This window comes from Oncorhynchus nerka, linkage group LG7, assembly GCF_034236695.1.
Source record: "Oncorhynchus nerka isolate Pitt River linkage group LG7, Oner_Uvic_2.0, whole genome shotgun sequence".
Classification (NCBI taxonomy): domain Eukaryota; kingdom Metazoa; phylum Chordata; class Actinopteri; order Salmoniformes; family Salmonidae; genus Oncorhynchus; species Oncorhynchus nerka.
Window position 1 is genome coordinate 6,801,058 of NC_088402.1, and position 18,374 is coordinate 6,819,431.

The window sequence follows — 18,374 nt, forward strand, 5'->3', positions numbered from 1 at the left end:
ACAGACTGGGTCAGGTTGAGACATGTAGGTATTACAGACTGGGTCAGGTTGAGACATGTAGGTATTACAGACTGGGTCAGGGAGAGATTGAGACATGTAGGTATTACAGACTGGGACAGGTTGAGACATGTAGGTATTACAGACTGTGTCAGGGAAAGATTGAGACATGTAGGTATTACAGACTGGGTCAAGGAGAGGTTGAGACATGTAGGTATTACAGACTGGGTCAGGGGGAGACATGTAGGTATTACAGACTGGGTCAGGTTGAGACATGTAGGTATTACAGACTGGGTCAGGGGGAGACATGTAGGTATTACAGACTGGGTCAGGTTGAGACATGTAGGTATTACAGACTGGGTCAGGGAGAGGTTGAGACATGTAGGTATTACAGACTGGGTCAGGGGGAGACATGTAGGTATTACAGACTGGGTCAGGTTGAGACATGTAGGTATTACAGACTGGGTCAGGGAGAGATTGAGACATGTAGGTATTACAGATTGGGACAGGTTGAGACATGTAGGTATTACAGACTGGGTCAGGGAGAGATTGAGACATGTAGGTATTAGAGACTGGGACAGGTTGAGACATGTAGGTATTACAGACTGGGTCAGGGAGAGGTTGAGACATGTAGGTATTACAGACTGGGTCAGGGAGAGACATGTAGGTATTACAGACTGGGTCAGGTTGAGACATGTAGGTATTACAGACTGGGTCAGGTTGAGACATGTTTGTATTACAGACTGGGTCAGGTTGAGACATGTAGCTATTACAGACTGGGTCAGGGAGAGGTTGAGACATGTAGGTATTACAGACTGGGTCAGGTTGAGACATGTAGGTATTACAGACTGGGTCAGGGAGAGGTTGAGACATGTAGGTATTACAGACTGGGTCAAGGTCAGGTTGAGACATGTAGGTATTACAGACTGGGTCAGGGAGAGGTTGAGACATGTAGGTATTACAGACTGGGTCAGGTTGAGACATGTAGGTATTACAGACTGGGTCAGGGAGAGGTTGAGACATGTAGGTATTACAGACTGGGTCAGGGAGAGGTTGAGACATGTAGGTTTTACAGACTGGGTCAGGTTGAGACATGTAGGTATTACAGACTGGGTCAGGTTGAGACATGTAGGTATTACAGACTGGGTCAGGTTGAGACATGTAGGTATTACAGACTGGGTCAGGTTGAGACATGTAGCTATTACAGACTGGGTCAGGGAGAGGTTGAGACATGTAGGTATTACAGACTGGGTCAGGGAGAGATTGAGACATGTAGGTATTACAGACTGGGTCAGGTTGAGACATGTAGGTATTACAGACTGGGTCAGGTTGAGACATGTAGGTATTACAGACTGGGTCAGGTTGAGACATGTAGGTATTACAGACTGGGTCAGGTTGAGACATGTAGCTATTACAGACTGGGTCAGGGAGAGGTTGAGACATGTAGGTATTACAGACTGGATCAGGGAGAGATTGAGACATGTAGGTATTACAGACTGGGACAGGTTGAGACATGTAGGTATTACAGACTGGGTCAGGGAGAGATTGAGACATGTAGGTATTACAGACTGGGTCAAGGAGAGGTTGAGACATGTAGGTATTACAGACTGGGTCAGGGGGAGACATGTAGGTATTACAGACTGGGTCAGGTTGAGACATGTAGGTATTACAGACTGGGTCAGGGAGAGGTTGAGACATGTAGGTATTACAGACTGGGTCAGGGGGAGACATGTAGGTATTCCAGACTGGGTCAGGTTGAGACATGTAGGTATTACAGACTGGGTCAGGGAGAGGTTGAGACATGTAGGTATTACAGACTGGGTCAGGTTGAGACATGTAGGTATTACAGACTGGGTCAAGGAGAGGTTGAGACATGTAGGTATTACAGACTGGGTCAGGTTGAGACATGTAGGTATTACAGACTGGGTCAAGGAGAGGTTGAGACATGTAGGTATTACAGACTGGGTCAGGGAGAGACATGTAGGTATTACAGACTGGGTCAGGTTGAGACATGTAGGTATTACAGACTGGGTCAGGTTGAGACATGTAGGTATTACAGACTGGGTCAGGGGGAGACATGTAGGTATTACAGACTGGGTCAGGTTGAGACATGTAGGTATTACAGACTGGGTCAGGGAGAGGTTGAGACATGTAGGTATTACAGACTGGGTCAGGGGGAGACATGTAGGTATTACAGACTGGGTCAGGTTGAGACATGTAGGTATTACAGACTGGGTCAGGTTGAGACATGTAGGTATTACAGACTGGGTCAGGGAGAGATTGAGACATGTAGGTATTACAGATTGGGACAGGTTGAGACATGTAGGTATTACAGACTGGGTCAGGGAGAGATTGAGACATGTAGGTATTAGAGACTGGGACAGGTTGAGACATGTAGGTATTACAGACTGGGTCAGGGAGAGGTTGAGACATGTAGGTATTACAGACTGGGTCAGGGAGAGACATATAGGTATTACAGACTGGGTCAGGTTGAGACATGTAGGTATTACAGACTGGGTCAGGTTGAGACATGTTTGTATTACAGACTGGGTCAGGTTGAGACATGTAGCTATTACAGACTGGGTCAGGGAGAGGTTGAGACATGTAGGTATTACAGACTGGGTCAGGTTGAGACATGTAGGTATTACAGACTGGGTCAGGGAGAGGTTGAGACATGTAGGTATTACAGACTGGGTCAAGGTCAGGTTGAGACATGTAGGTATTACAGACTGGGTCAGGGAGAGGTTGAGACATGTAGGTATTACAGACTGGGTCAGGGAGAGGTTGAGACATGTAGGTTTTACAGACTGGGTCAGGTTGAGACATGTAGGTATTACAGACTGGGTCAGGTTGAGACATGTAGGTATTACAGACTGGGTCAGGTTGAGACATGTAGGTATTACAGACTGGGTCAGGTTGAGACATGTAGCTATTACAGACTGGGTCAGGGAGAGGTTGAGACATGTAGGTATTACAGACTGGGTCAGGGAGAGATTGAGACATGTAGGTATTACAGACTGGGACAGGTTGAGACATGTAGGTATTACAGACTGGGTCAGGGAGAGATTGAGACATGTAGGTATTACAGACTGGGTCAGGGGGAGACATGTAGGTATTACAGACTGGGTCAGGTTGAGACATGTAGGTATTACAGACTGGGTCAGGTTGAGACATGTAGGTATTACAGACTGGGTCAGGGAGAGATTGAGACATGTAGGTATTACAGACTGGGACAGGTTGAGACATGTAGGTATTACAGACTGGGTCAGGGAGAGATTGAGACATGTAGGTATTAGAGACTGGGACAGGTTGAGACATGTAGGTATTACAGACTGGGTCAGGGAGAGACATGTAGGTATTACAGACTGGGTCAGGTTGAGACATGTAGGTATTACAGACTGGGTCAGGTTGAGACATGTAGGTATTAAAGACTGGGTCAGGTTGAGACATGTTTGTATTACAGACTGGGTCAGGTTGAGACATGTAGCTATTACAGACTGGGTCAGGGAGAGGTTGAGACATGTAGGTATTACAGACTGGGTCAGGTTGAGACATGTAGGTATTACAGACTGGGTCAGGGAGAGACATGTAGGTATTACAGACTGGGTCAGGGAGAGGTTGAGACATGTAGGTATTACAGACTGGGTCAGGTTGAGACATGTAGCTATTACAGACTGGGTCAGGGAGAGGTTGAGACATGTAGGTATTACAGACTGGGTCTGGGAGAGGTTGAGACATGTAGGTATTACAGACTGGGTCAGGTTGAGACATGTAGGTATTACAGACTGGGTCAGGGAGAGGTTGAGACATGTAGGTATTACAGACTGGGTCAGGGAGAGGTTGAGACATGTAGGTTTTACAGACTGGGTCAGGTTGATACATGTAGGTATTACAGACTGGGTCAGGTTGAGACATGTAGGTATTACAGACTGGGTCAGGTTGAGACATGTAGGTATTACAGACTGGGTCAGGTTGAGACATGTAGCTATTACAGACTGGGTCAGGGAGAGGTTGAGACATGTAGGTATTACAGACTGGGTCAGGGAGAGACATGTAGGTATTACAGACTGGGTCAGGGAGAGACATGTAGGTATTACAGACTGGGTCAGGTTGAGACATGTAGGTATTAAAGTCTGGGTCAGGTTGAGACATGTTTGTATTACAGACTGGGTCAGGTTGAGACATGTAGATATTACAGACTGGGTCAGGGAGAGGTTGAGACATGTAGGTATTACAGACTGGGTCAGGTTGAGACATGTAGGTATTACAGACTGGGTCAGGTTGAGACATGTTTGTATTACAGACTGGGTCAGGTTGAGACATGTAGCTATTACAGACTGGGTCAGGGAGAGGTTGAGACATGTAGGTATTACAGACTGGGTCAGGTTGAGACATGTAGGTATTACAGACTGGGTCAGGGAGAGGTTGAGACATGTAGGTATTACAGACTGGGTCAAGGTCAGGTTGAGACATGTAGGTATTACAGACTGGGTCAGGGAGAGGTTGAGACATGTAGGTATTACAGACTGGGTCAGGTTGAGACATGTAGGTATTACAGACTGGGTCAGGGAGAGGTTGAGACATGTAGGTATTACAGACTGGGTCAGGGAGAGGTTGAGACATGTAGGTTTTACAGACTGGGTCAGGTTGAGACATGTAGGTATTACAGACTGGGTCAGGTTGAGACATGTAGGTATTACAGACTGGGTCAGGTTGAGACATGTAGGTATTACAGACTGGGTCAGGTTGAGACATGTAGCTATTACAGACTGGGTCAGGGAGAGGTTGAGACATGTAGGTATTACAGACTGGGTCAGGGAGAGATTGAGACATGTAGGTATTACAGACTGGGTCAGGTTGAGACATGTAGGTATTACAGACTGGGTCAGGTTGAGACATGTAGGTATTACAGACTGGGTCAGGTTGAGACATGTAGGTATTACAGACTGGGTCAGGTTGAGACATGTAGCTATTACAGACTGGGTCAGGGAGAGGTTGAGACATGTAGGTATTACAGACTGGGTCAAGGAGAGGTTGAGACATGTAGGTATTACAGACTGGGTCAGGGGGAGACATGTAGGTATTACAGACTGGGTCAGGTTGAGACATGTAGGTATTACAGACTGGGTCAAGGAGAGGTTGAGACATGTAGGTATTACAGACTGGGTCAGGTTGAGACATGTAGGTATTACAGACTGGGTCAAGGAGAGGTTGAGACATGTAGGTATTACAGACTGGGTCAGGGAGAGACATGTAGGTATTACAGACTGGGTCAGGTTGAGACATGTAGGTATTACAGACTGGGTCAGGTTGAGACATGTAGGTATTACAGACTGGGTCAGGGAGAGGTTGAGACATGTAGGTATTACAGACTGGGTCAGGGGGAGACATGTAGGTATTACAGACTGGGTCAGGTTGAGACATGTAGGTATTACAGACTGGGTCAGGGAGAGGTTGAGACATGTAGGTATTACAGACTGGGTCAGGGGGAGACATGTAGGTATTACAGACTGGGTCAGGTTGAGACATGTAGGTATTACAGACTGGGTCAGGTTGAGACATGTAGGTATTACAGACTGGGTCAGGGAGAGATTGAGACATGTAGGTATTACAGATTGGGACAGGTTGAGACATGTAGGTATTACAGACTGCGTCAGGGAGAGACATGTAGGTATTACAGACTGGGTCAGGTTGAGACATGTAGGTATTACAGACTGGGTCAGGTTGAGACATGTTTGTATTACAGACTGGGTCAGGTTGAGACATGTAGCTATTACAGACTGGGTCAGGGAGAGGTTGAGACATGTAGGTATTACAGACTGGGTCAGGTTGAGACATGTAGGTATTACAGACTGGGTCAGGGAGAGGTTGAGACATGTAGGTATTACAGACTGGGTCAAGGTCAGGTTGAGACATGTAGGTATTACAGACTGGGTCAGGGAGAGGTTGAGACATGTAGGTATTACAGACTGGGTCAGGTTGAGACATGTAGGTATTACAGACTGGGTCAGGGAGAGGTTGAGACATGTAGGTATTACAGACTGGGTCAGGGAGAGGTTGAGACATGTAGGTTTTACAGACTGGGTCAGGTTGAGACATGTAGGTATTACAGACTGGGTCAGGTTGAGACATGTAGGTATTACAGACTGGGTCAGGTTGAGACATGTAGGTATTACAGACTGGGTCAGGTTGAGACATGTAGCTATTACAGACTGGGTCAGGGAGAGGTTGAGACATGTAGGTATTACAGACTGGGTCAGGGAGAGATTGAGACATGTAGGTATTACAGACTGGGACAGGTTGAGACATGTAGGTATTACAGACTGGGTCAGGGAGAGATTGAGACATGTAGGTATTATAGACTGGGACAGGTTGAGACATGTAGGTATTACAGACTGGGTCAGGGAGAGATTGAGACATGTAGGTATTAGAGACTGGGACAGGTTGAGACATGTAGGTATTACAGAATGGGTCAGGGAGAGACATGTAGGTATTACAGACTGGGTCAGGTTGAGACATGTAGGTATTACAGACTGGGTCAGGTTGAGACATGTAGGTATTAAAGACTGGGTCAGGTTGAGACATGTTTGTATTACAGACTGGGTCAGGTTGAGACATGTAGCTATTACAGACTGGGTCAGGGAGAGGTTGAGACATGTAGGTATTACAGACTGGGTCAGGTTGAGACATGTAGGTATTACAGACTGGGTCAGGGAGAGACATGTAGGTATTACAGACTGGGTCAGGGAGAGGTTGAGACATGTAGGTATTACAGACTGGGTCAGGTTGAGACATGTAGGTATTACAGACTGGGTCAGGGAGAGGTTGAGACATGTAGGTATTACAGACTGGGTCAGGGAGAGGTTGAGACATGTAGGTATTACAGACTGGGTCTGGGAGAGGTTGAGACATGTAGGTATTACAGACTGGGTCAGGTTGAGACATGTAGGTATTACAGACTGGGTCAGGGAGAGGTTGAGACATGTAGCTATTACAGACTGGGTCAGGGAGAGGTTGAGACATGTAGGTATTACAGACTGGGTCAGGTTGAGACATGTAGGTATTACAGACTGGGTCAGGGAGAGGTTGAGACATGTAGGTATTACAGACTGGGTCAAGGTCAGGTTGAGACATGTAGGTATTACAGACTGGGTCAGGGAGAGGTTGAGACATGTAGGTATTACAGACTGGGTCAGGTTGAGACATGTAGGTATTACAGACTGGGTCAGGGAGAGGTTGAGACATGTAGGTATTACAGACTGGGTCAGGGAGAGGTTGAGACATGTAGGTTTTACAGACTGGGTCAGGTTGAGACATGTAGGTATTACAGACTGGGTCAGGTTGAGACATGTAGGTATTACAGACTGGGTCAGGTTGAGACATGTAGGTATTACAGACTGGGTCAGGGAGATGTTGAGACATGTAGGTATTACAGACTGGGTCAGGTTGAGACATGTAGGTATTACAGACTGGGTCAGGGAGAGATTGAAACATGTAGCTATTACAGACTGGGTCAGGGAGAGGTTGAGACATGTAGGTATTACAGACTGGGTCAAGGAGAGGTTGAGACATGTAGGTATTACAGACTGGGTCAGGGAGAGGTTGAGACATGTAGGTATTACAGACTGGGTCAAGGAGAGGTTGAGACATGTAGGTATTACAGACTGGGTCAGGGAGAGGTTGAGACATGTAGGTATTACAGACTGGGTCAGGGAGAGGTTGAGACATGTAGGTATTTAAGACTGGGTCAAGGAGAGGTTGAGACATGTAGCTATTACAGACTGGGTCAGGGAGAGGTTGAGACATGTAGGTATTACAGACTGGGTCAGGGTGAGATTGAAACATGTCAGTGAAGACACACGTCAGTTGGTCAGCTTCAGTTAACTTTACATTGCAGCTCAGGCTTCATCCGTACTACGACGGTGGATATGGCTCGTCCGCCAGCCGCTAACTCTGGGCTTGCGACTGCTCGTGCACATGGCTAGTCGAATGTCAAACTCTTTATTGAGACAATGCTGAACCATCGATCCATGGGTGTGTCAGTGCTACATTTTAATTTGTGCTGAAATCAAAATGAAAGAAAAGTTATCTTGCAAATTGAGCAGGCTGTGGAGTGAAATAGGCTTTTCTTTTTTTTTTATAAAATGTTTAACCTTTATTTAACCAGGTAGGCTAGTTGAGAACAAATTCTCATTTACAACTGTGACCTGGCCAAGATAAAGCATAGCAGTGTGAACAGACAACAACACAGAGTTACACATGGAGAAAACAATTAACAAGTCAATAACACAGTAGAAAAAAAAGAGTCTGTATTGTGTGCAAAAGGCATGAGGAGGTAGGCGAATAATTACAATTTAGCAGATTAACACTGGAGTGATAAATGATCAGATGGTTATGTGCAGGTAGAGATACTGGTGTGCAAAAGAGCAGAAAAGTACATAAATAAAAACAGTATGGGGATGAGGTAGGTAAAAATGGGTGGGCTATTTACCGATGGACTATGTACAGCTGCAGCGATCGGTTAGCTGCTCAGATAGCAGATGTTTAAAGTTGGTGAGGGAGATAAAAGTCTCCAACTTCAGCAATTTTTGCCATTCGTTCCAGTCACAGGCAGCAGAGAACTGGAAGGAAAGGCGGCCAAATGAGGTGTTGGCTTTAGGGATGATCAGTGACATACACCTGCTGGAGCGCGTGCTACGGGTGGGTGTTGCCATCGTGACCAGTGAACTGAGATAAGGCTGAGCTTTACCTAGCATGGACTTGTAGATGACCTGGAGCCAGTGGGTCTGGCGACGAATATGTAGCGAGGGCTAGCTGACTAGAGCATACAGGTCGCAGTGGTGGGTGGTACAAGGTGCTTTAGTAACAAAACGGATGGCACAGTGATAAACTGCATTCAGTTTGCTGAGTAGAGTATTGGAAGCTATTTTGTAGATGACATCGCTGAAGTCGAGGATCGGTAGGATAGTCAGTTTTACTAGGGTAAGTTTGGCGACGAGAGTAAAGGAGGCTTTCTTGCGAAATAGAAAGCCAACTCTAGATTTGATTTTAGATTGGAGATGTTTGATATGAGTCTGGAAGGAGGGTTTACAGTCTAGCCAGACACCTAGGTACTTATAGATACCCACATATTCTAGGTCGGAACAATACAGGGTGGTGATGCTAGTCAGGCGTGCGGGTGCAGGCAGCGAACGGTTGAAAAGCATGCATTTGGTTTTACTAGCGTTTAAGAGCAGTTGGAGGCCACGGAAGGAGTGTTGTACGGCATTGAAGCTCGTTTGGAGGTTAGATAGCACAGTGTCCAAGGAAGGGCCAGAAGTATACAGAATGGTGTCGTCTGCGTGGAGGTCGATCAGGGAATCGCCCGCAGCAAGAGCAACATCATTGATATATACAGAGAAAAGAGTCGGCCCGAGAATTGAACCCTGTGGCACCCCCATAGAGACTGCCAGAGGACCGGACAACATGCCCTCCGATTTGACACACTGAACTCTGTCTGCAAAGTAGTTGGTGAACCAGGCAAGGCAGTAATTAGAAAAACCGAGGCTACTGAGTTTGCAGATAAGAATATGGTGATTGACAGAATCGAAAGCCTTGGCCAGGTCGATGAAGACGGCTGCACAGTACTGTCTTTTATCGATGGCGGTTATGATATCGTTTAGTACCTTGAGCGTGGCTGAGGTGCACCCGTGACCGGCTCGGAAACCAGATTGCACAGCGGAGAAGGTACGGTGGGATTCGAGATAGTCAGTGATCTGTTTGTTGACTTGGCTTTCGAAGACCTTAGATAGGCAGGGCAGGATGGATATAGGTCTGTAACAGCTGGGGTCCAGGGTGTCTCCCCCTTTGAAGAGGGGGATGACTGCGGCAGCTTTCCAATCCTTGGTGATCTCAGACGATACGAAAGAGAGGTTGAACAGGCTGGTAATAGGGGTTGCGACAATGGCGGCGGATAGTTTCAGAAATAGAGGGTCCAGATTGTCAAGCCCAGCCAATTTGTACGGGATCAGGTTTTGCAGCTCTTTCAGAACATCTGCTATCTGGATTTGGGTAAAGGAGAAGCTGGGGAGGCTTGGGCGAGTAGCTGTTGGCCGAGGTTGGAGTAGCCAGGAGGAAGGCATGGCCATTCTTTGTTTATTTATTAAGTCATACAAAAGGGTTACATTGCATGAAGTTTAAAATACATTGTCATTACTAAATGTTTAATGTGATACATTTTTTAAACATTTAACATAAAAAACATTTGATTAATAAAATATTTAATTCAGTTGTTATCCTCAAATGAAGGGGATGACACAATACTTGCAAGAGGGAGAGAATCTGATTTCATTGGTCCTCAACTCACGGCTCAGTCGTTTCATTCAGGGTCAGTAGAGTTAGCCGTGACTTAGCCTGACCCAGAGTATTCATTGCCATAGACATTTACCTGGCTTAAAGGTGAGCCACTTTCGTATGATCGGTTATTCTGAGTTGACCTCAGAGTTGACCAAAGTTAACTCGCAAAATCGTCAAACCTGCCTTGTAGGATATCCTTCTGGTGTGATTGACCAGGGGTGTGGGCTGTTGTTGATGTGATTCCTGTCTGATTGACCAGGGGTGTGGGCTGTTGTTGTTGTGAATCCTGTCTGATTGACCAGGGGTGTGTGCTGTGTTGTTGATGTGATTCCTGTCTGATTGACCAGGGGTGTGGGCTGTTGTTGATGTGATTCCTGTCTGATTGACCAGGGGTGTGGGCTGTTGTTGATGTGATTCCTGTCTGATTGACCAGGGGTGTGGGCTGTTGTTGATGTGATTCCTGTCTGATTGACCAGGGGTGTGGGCTGTTGTTGTTGATGTGATTCCTGTCTGATTGACCAGGGGTGTGGGCTGTTGTTGATGTGATTCCTGTCTGATTGACCAGGGGTGTGGGCTGTTGTTGTTGATGTGATTCCTGTCTGATTGACCAGGGGTGTGGGCTGTTGTTGATGTGATTCCTGTCTGATTGACCAGGGGTGTGGGCTGTTGTTGATGTGATTCCTGTCTGATTGACCAGGGGTGTGGGCTGTTGTTGTTGATGTGAATCCTGTCTGATTGACCAGGGGTGTGGGCTGTTGTTGATGTGATTCCTGTCTGATTGACCAGGGGTGTGGGCTGTTGTTGATGTGATTCCTGTCTGATTGACCAGGGGTGTGGGCTGTTGTTGATGTGATTCCTGTTTGTTTGACCAGGTGTGGGCTGTGCTCTTCTTCATCATGCTGTTCAGCCTGGGTCTGTCCTCCATGTTTGGTAATCTGGAGGGCGTCCTCACGCCCCTTCATGACCTCAAACTGGTGCCCAAGTGGATGCCCAATGAGCTCTTCACAGGTAAAAGCCAAAAAGGAAATGATCAGATTTTAGAATCTTTCAACATTGCCAATGTGTGATGAAAAACTGTTCTATTTGGGAACGATCGTAACAACGTCTTCTTGTTTTCTCTGTCTCGCTCTCCCTCCATCACTCCCCACTTTCTTTCCCTCCAGCAATAATCTGCCTGCTATTGTTCCTGATGGCTCTGATATTCTGTCTGGGTTCAGGGAACTACTGGTTGGAGATCTTTAACAGTTACGTGGGCTCCGTTCCTTTTCTCATCATCGCCTTCTTTGAGATCATCGCTGTGGCATACATCTATGGAATAGGACGGTAAAAAGAGCCTCATAATACTATAGTTGTCCTGGTGTGAACTGTAATGAGCGTCTTCCCACTGGGCACACACACTGGTTGAATGACTTTGAACCAACGTGGTATAGATGTTGAATTGACGTCTGTGCCTCAGTGTCTTGTCTTTTAGAATGGGGCAGATTGCTAGGAACCTCTCAGAGGAACATGTCTTGTCTTTTAGAATGGGGCAGATTGCTAGGAACCTCTCAGAGGAACATGTCTTGTCTTTTAGAATGGGGCAGATTGCTAGAATCCTCTCAGAGGAACATGTCTTGTCTTTTAGAATGGGGCAGATTGCTAGGAACCTCTCAGAGGAACATGTCTTGTCACCCCATATGTCTGTTGTTGGTCTGTTGCAACCCTTGTTCACCTAATTTTTACATTTAAGTCATTTAGCAGACGCTCTTATCCAGAGCGACTTACAAATTGGTGCGTTCACCTTATGACATCCAGTGGAACAGCCACTTTACAATAGTGCATCTAAATCTTTTAAGGGGGTGAGAAGGATTACTTTATCCTATCCTAGGTATTCCTTAAAGAGGTGGGGTTTCAGGTGTCTCCGGAAGGTGGTGATTGACTCCGCTGTCCTGGCGTCGTGAGGGAGTTTGTTCCACCATTGGGGGGCCAGAGCAGCGAACAGTTTTGACTGGGCTGAGCGGGAACTGTACTTCCTCAGTGGTAGGGAGGCGAGCAGGCCAGAGGTGGATGAACGCAGTGCCCTTGTTTGGGTGTAGGGCCTGATCAGAGCCTGGAGGTACTGAGGTGCCGTTCCCCTCACAGCTCCGTAGGCAAGCACCATGGTCTTGTAGCGGATGCGAGCTTCAACTGGAAGCCAGTGGAGGGAGCGGAGGAGCGGGGTGACGTGAGAGAACTTGGGAAGGTTGAACACCAGACGGGCTGCGGCGTTCTGGATGAGTTGTAGGGGTTTAATGGCACAGGCAGGGAGCCCAGCCAACAGCGAGTTGCAGTAATCCAGACGGGAGATGACAAGTGCCTGGATTAGGACCTGCGCCGCTTCCTGTGTGAGGCAGGGTCGTACTCTGCGGATGTTGTAGAGCATGAACCTACAGGAACGGGCCACCGCCTTGATGTTAGTTGAGAACGACAGGGTGTTGTCCAGGATCACGCCAAGGTTCTTAGCGCTCTGGGAGGAGGACACAATGGAGTTGTCAACCGTGATGGCGAGATCATGGAACGGGCAGTCCTTCCCCGGGAGGAAGAGCAGCTCCGTCTTGCCGAGGTTCAGCTTGAGGTGGTGATCCGTCATCCACACTGATATGTCTGCCAGACTAATCTTTGGGTTTAGCATTTTCCACAACTCGTGCAAATGTATGATTCCCGAACACAATACACGTCTACATGTTATAGAACCTGCGCAGGGTTGCACAATTCCAGTAACTTTACCCAAATTCCAAGATTTTTAAAAATAAAAATCCTGTTTGGAAGATTCTGGAGGATTCTGGATTTCTTGGTTACTGAATCAGGGAATCTTACAAACGAGGTTTAAGGACACCCTGGGATTTTGGGGAAAGTTACTGGAATTTTGCAACCCTAAACCTGAATCATCTGCAGTTCTGCTTTCATCTGTTCCTCTTCCATCTCTTTCTCCTTTCTTCTGTCTGAGCCCAGGCTCAGACGGGGTTCTGGTGGCTTGAAGGGGGCTCAGTCGGGGTTCTGGTGGCTTGAAGGGGGGCTCAGTCGGGGTTGTAGTGGCTTGGGGGTGGCTCAGACGGGGTTGTAGTGGCTTGGGGGTGGGTGGCTCAGACGGGGCTGTAGTGGCTTGGGGGGGGGGGGGTCTGAGAAGGGGCTGTAGTGGAGCAGGTTGAGAGCTTCAAGTTCCTCGGTGTCCACATCACCAACAGACTTTCATGGTCCAAACACACCAAGACAGTTGTGAAGAGGGCAAGAAAGCCTATTCCCCCTCAGGAGACTGAAAAGATGTGGCATGGGTCCTCAAAAAGTACAAAAACAGCTGTACTACAGCTGCACCATCGAGAGCATCCTGACTGGTTGCATCACTGCATGGTATGGCAACAGCTCGACCCCTGACCGCCAGGCACTACAGTGGGTAGTGCAAACGGCCCAGTACATCACTGGGGTCAAGCTTCCTGCCATCCAGGACCTCTATACCAGGCGGTGTCAGAGGAAGGCCATAAAAATGGTCAAAGACTCCAACCAACCTAATCATAGACTGATCTCTCTGCTACCGCACGGTACCGAATCCCCATGTCTAGGTCCAAAAGGCTTAACAGCTTCTACCACCAAGCCATAAGACTCCTGAACAGCTAATCAAATGGCTACCCAGAGTATTTACATCGTTACACCCCCCCACCCCCTCTTTTACACTGCTGCTACTCTGTTTATTATCTATGCATAGTCAAACTACATTTACATATTACCTCAACTAACTGGTGCCCCCAGCACATTGACTCTGTACCGGTTCTCCACCTTCCTTGTTATTTTCCTGCTGTTCTTTATTTATATTTTTTACTTAACACTTATTTTTCTTAATATTGTTAGTTAATGGGCTTGTAAGTAAGCATTTCACTCTAAGGTCTACACCCGTTGTATTGGGTGCATGTGACAATTATAATTGGATTTGATTTAAAGCCTGTTCCTGTCTCCGTAGGTTCAGTGATGACTTGGAGTTCATGACAGGACATAGACCCAACATCTTCTGGAAGGTTTGCTGGTTGGTCATCAGCCCTCTGATGCTGATCGTGGTGTTGGTGGCATACGTTGCCGTCCAGGCCCAGACACATCCCACCTACCCAGCATGGAATCCTGACTACGTAAGAGCCACCACTGCTAACGCAGCCTTTTCAAACCTCTCCTCGGAGACCCCCACAGAGTTGCATCTCCCATTTTGCCCTCAGAACAGCCTAAATTCGGATCAGCTTTCACATTCTAGATTGAAGCAACAATCAATGTAATTTGCTGCATCATTTCCAATCCCCTTATACAGACATACATAACCCCTTATACAGACATACATAACCCCTTATACAGACATACATAACCCCTTATACAGACATACATAACCCCTTATACAGACATACATAACCCCTTATACAGACATACATAACCCCTTATACAGACATACATAACTCTCCCCCTTAGATTCAGTTTGATGTAGAAACATTTGAAATTGTGTTTTTTATTCTATTTTTTTACATTAGATAAAAGTAGAGACTTGTAGCTACAAAATGTTATTTCATACACTACATTTGAGGAACACTGGGAAAGTAATTCTGACACACACATACACAGTACCAGTCAAAAGTTTGGACACACCTACTCATTCAATGGTTTTTATTGGTATTTATCTTTATTTGTACTATTTTCTACATTGTAGAATAATACTGAAGACATCAAAATTATGAAATAACACATATGGAATCATGTAGTAACCAAAAAAAAGTGTAAAAAAATATATATGGAGATTCTTCCACCCTTTGCCTTGATGATCGCTTTGGACACTCTTGGCATTTTCTACAACGTAAAATAAATAAAAGAAAACTCCTGGAAAGGTGACAAAACACATCCAAACTTCACAAAACACTACGTTTAAAAAATATATATTTTCTACATTGTAAAATAATGACCCTCTGTGGCTTAAATCTCTGCTGTAATGGTTTTAAAGTATTATATTTATATAGACGGGAGTAATTATATAATTTGGACAAGTTGAATTGAAATTCACTTTAGGGAAAGCTTAGTCTATTGGAAGCGCGCCGCCTACGGTTGACAAGTTGAAGCAGATCTGATGAAATGCAGTCCTCGAGGGGAGGTTTGGAATAAAACATTTAAAAAGCCACGGTAGATCAAATCAAAGTGTATTTGTCGGGTGCGCCGAAAACAACAGGTGTGAACTTTACAGTGAAATGCTGACTGACAGGCTCTAACCAATGGTGCCAAAAAAAAGATATGTGTGTGTGTATGTAAGTAAAGAAATAAAAACAACAGTAAGAAGACATTTGAAAAAAAGATATACAGACACCTGTTAGTCAGGCTTATTGAGGTAGTATGTACATGTAGGTATAGTTAAAGTGACTGTGCATATGTGATGAACAGAGAGTAGCAGAAGCGTAAAAAGAGGGGTTGGCAGGTGGTGGGACACAAGGCAGATAGCCCAGTTAGCCAATGTGTGGGAGCACTGGTTGGTCGGCCCAATTTAGGTAGTATGTACATGAATGTATAGTTAAAGTGACTAAGCATATAAGATAAACAGAGAGTAGCAGCAGCGTAAAAGAGGGGTTGGGGGGGGAAGAGGGGCACACAGATAGAATGTTCCTGAAAAATATTGAACTGTATGTAGTGATACTTCAATATTTTTCAGCAACATTCTGTATGTAGTGTGCAGCATTTCTCTGCCCAGATCAGCTAGGCTTGTAGGTGTCATTTAAGAGGTTTAATAGTATTATTATTATTATTTTCCACCAGGTAGGCCAGGTGAGAAGAAATTCTCATTTACAACCTGGACAAGATAAAGCAAAGTAATGCGACAAAAAACACAGAGTTACACGTGGGATAAACAAAAGCACAGTCAATAACACAATAGAAACACCTGTATACAGTGTGTGCAAATGGAGTAAGATTAGGGAGGTAAGGCAATAAATAGGCCAAAGTGGCAAAATAATTTAGCAATTAACACTGGAGTGATAGATGTGCAGATGGTGTGCAAGTAGAGATATTGGGGTGCAAAAGAGCAAAAATAAATAACAATGGGGATAACAATGGGGATGAGGTAGTTGGGTGGGCTACTTACAGATGGGCTGTGTACAGGTGCAATGATCGGTAAACTGCTCTGGCAGCTGGTGCTTAAAGTTAGAGAGGGAGATATAAGACTCCAGCTTCAGTGATTTTTGCAATTTGTTCCCGTCATTGGGAGCAGAGAACTGGAGAACTGGAAGGAAAGGCGGCCAAAGGAGGAGTTGGCTTTGGGGATGACCAGTGAAATATACCTGCTGGAATGCATGCTATGGGTGGGTGTTGCTATGGTGACCAGTGAGCTGAGATAAGGCGGAGCTTTACCTAGCATGGACTTGTAGATGACCTGGAGCCAGTGGGTCTGGCGACGAATAAGCGAATAAGCGAGGGCCAGCCAACGAGAGTGTACAGGTCACAGTGGTGGGTGGTATATGGGGCTTTGGTGACAAAATGGATGTCACTGTGATAGACTACATTAAGATTGCTGAGTAGAGTGTTTGTGGCTATTTTGTAAATTACATTGCCGAAGTCAAGGATTGGTAGAATGGTCAGAAGTATACAGAATGGTGTCGTCTGCGTAGAGGTGGATCAGAGAATCACCAGCAGCAAGAGCAACAATCTTAATATATACAAAGGTAGTGCATGATAAGCGGGACTAGGGTTTCAGTTGAGAGACAGCCACAGTCAGATGACTACATAGTACTCACCTAATAAGCAGTGCACTACAGTCTACAGGGACTAGGGTTTCAGTTGAGAGACAGCCACAGTCAGATGACTACATAGTACTCACCTAATAAGCAGTGCACTACAGTCTACAGGGAACAGGTGTCATTTGCGATTTGCCCTGGGAGAAGACAATTACATTTTCTTTATTCTAATTCTGTCTGTGCAGGTGAACTTCCCCGACACAGAGGTTCTGCCGTATCCAGACTGGGTGTTTGCCATCTGTGTCCTGCTGTCTTCAGTACCAGTTATCTCCATCCCTCTGGTGGCCATCTACAGACTCATCTGCTGCATGTCAGGAAGACACTCTGAAGACCGTCTCCACAACGATCCGAATCCTTATGCCAACGAAGACTACGTTGTAGAGAGAGCTAGACCCTAGAAGACACTGTACTTCCTGTTTGAGCTTTTTATTGTAAATGGGAATCGGGAGGATATAATTATGGTCATATTTGTTAAAGGGAGAGACCTTGTAAATGTGTTTTTGGTTGGAGTAAAAGGTGACCAAGAATGTTGTTCGCTTCTCGGGGGAAACAGGTGACATGCTGGTAAAAATGTGCTAAAACGGATTACAGTTTGCCTGCATTAAAAATCTTAGACAGGGAGAAGTGCCACCTTTGGATGTGCATTTTCTTGTTCGCTTATGGCCATAAACAGCTCGTTGAGTGTGGTGTTAATGCCAGCATCAGTTTGTGTTGTTAAATCGACAAAGACTCTTGAGAAACATACAGCGAGCTCCAGAAGTATTGGGACAGTGACCGTTTTACTCCGTATGTACAAAAAGTGCTGTAAAAAATACCCTCAAATTATAAATCTGACAGTCTGCACTTTAACCTCGGTCGTTGTATTTCAAATCCCAAAGTGCTGCAGTAGAGCCAAAAACATGTCCCTGTCCCAATAGTTTTGTAGCTCACTGTAGAATATTACAGTAGTTCAGCTCCTGATAGAACTCATCCATTGTGTTCTCCAGCAACGGAACAGGGAGGGCAAAATGGCGGGTCTATTTGTTGGCCGATGTAATCTCATTAAGAGGCCGCAAGCCTCTTCCTCTTTCCGGTCCCGGTGAATAGGGCCCGTTCCGGAGTAAGCAGAACGTCCAGAGTTGTCGACTTGAAGTAGAAATCTTCAACGGACCAGATGTCCCCTTGTTCTGGACTAGTAGGGGAACCAGCTGTCCTCTTGTTCTGGACTAGTAGGGGAACTAGCTGTCCCCTTAACTGATTAGAGCACAGACAAACCAGTCAACAAACATGTGTTTTTGTTTTATT

General features: G+C 45.9%; 1 protein-coding gene across 1 annotated transcript in view; it reads left to right on the forward strand.

Annotated features, from left to right (window-relative positions):
• LOC115121449 (sodium-dependent neutral amino acid transporter B(0)AT1-like) overlaps positions 1 to 17,720 on the forward strand; it is a 41,383-nt gene extending 23,663 nt beyond the window's left edge. The window contains exons 10-13 of the mRNA XM_065020133.1: positions 11,205 to 11,340; positions 11,496 to 11,655; positions 14,303 to 14,465; positions 17,276 to 17,720. Of these exons, the coding sequence (XP_064876205.1) occupies positions 11,205 to 11,340; positions 11,496 to 11,655; positions 14,303 to 14,465; positions 17,276 to 17,488 (672 nt within the window). The 3' untranslated portion in view covers positions 17,489 to 17,720. The remainder of the gene's footprint in view (positions 1 to 11,204; positions 11,341 to 11,495; positions 11,656 to 14,302; positions 14,466 to 17,275) is intronic.
• Positions 17,721 to 18,374: the final 654 nt, after the last annotated feature.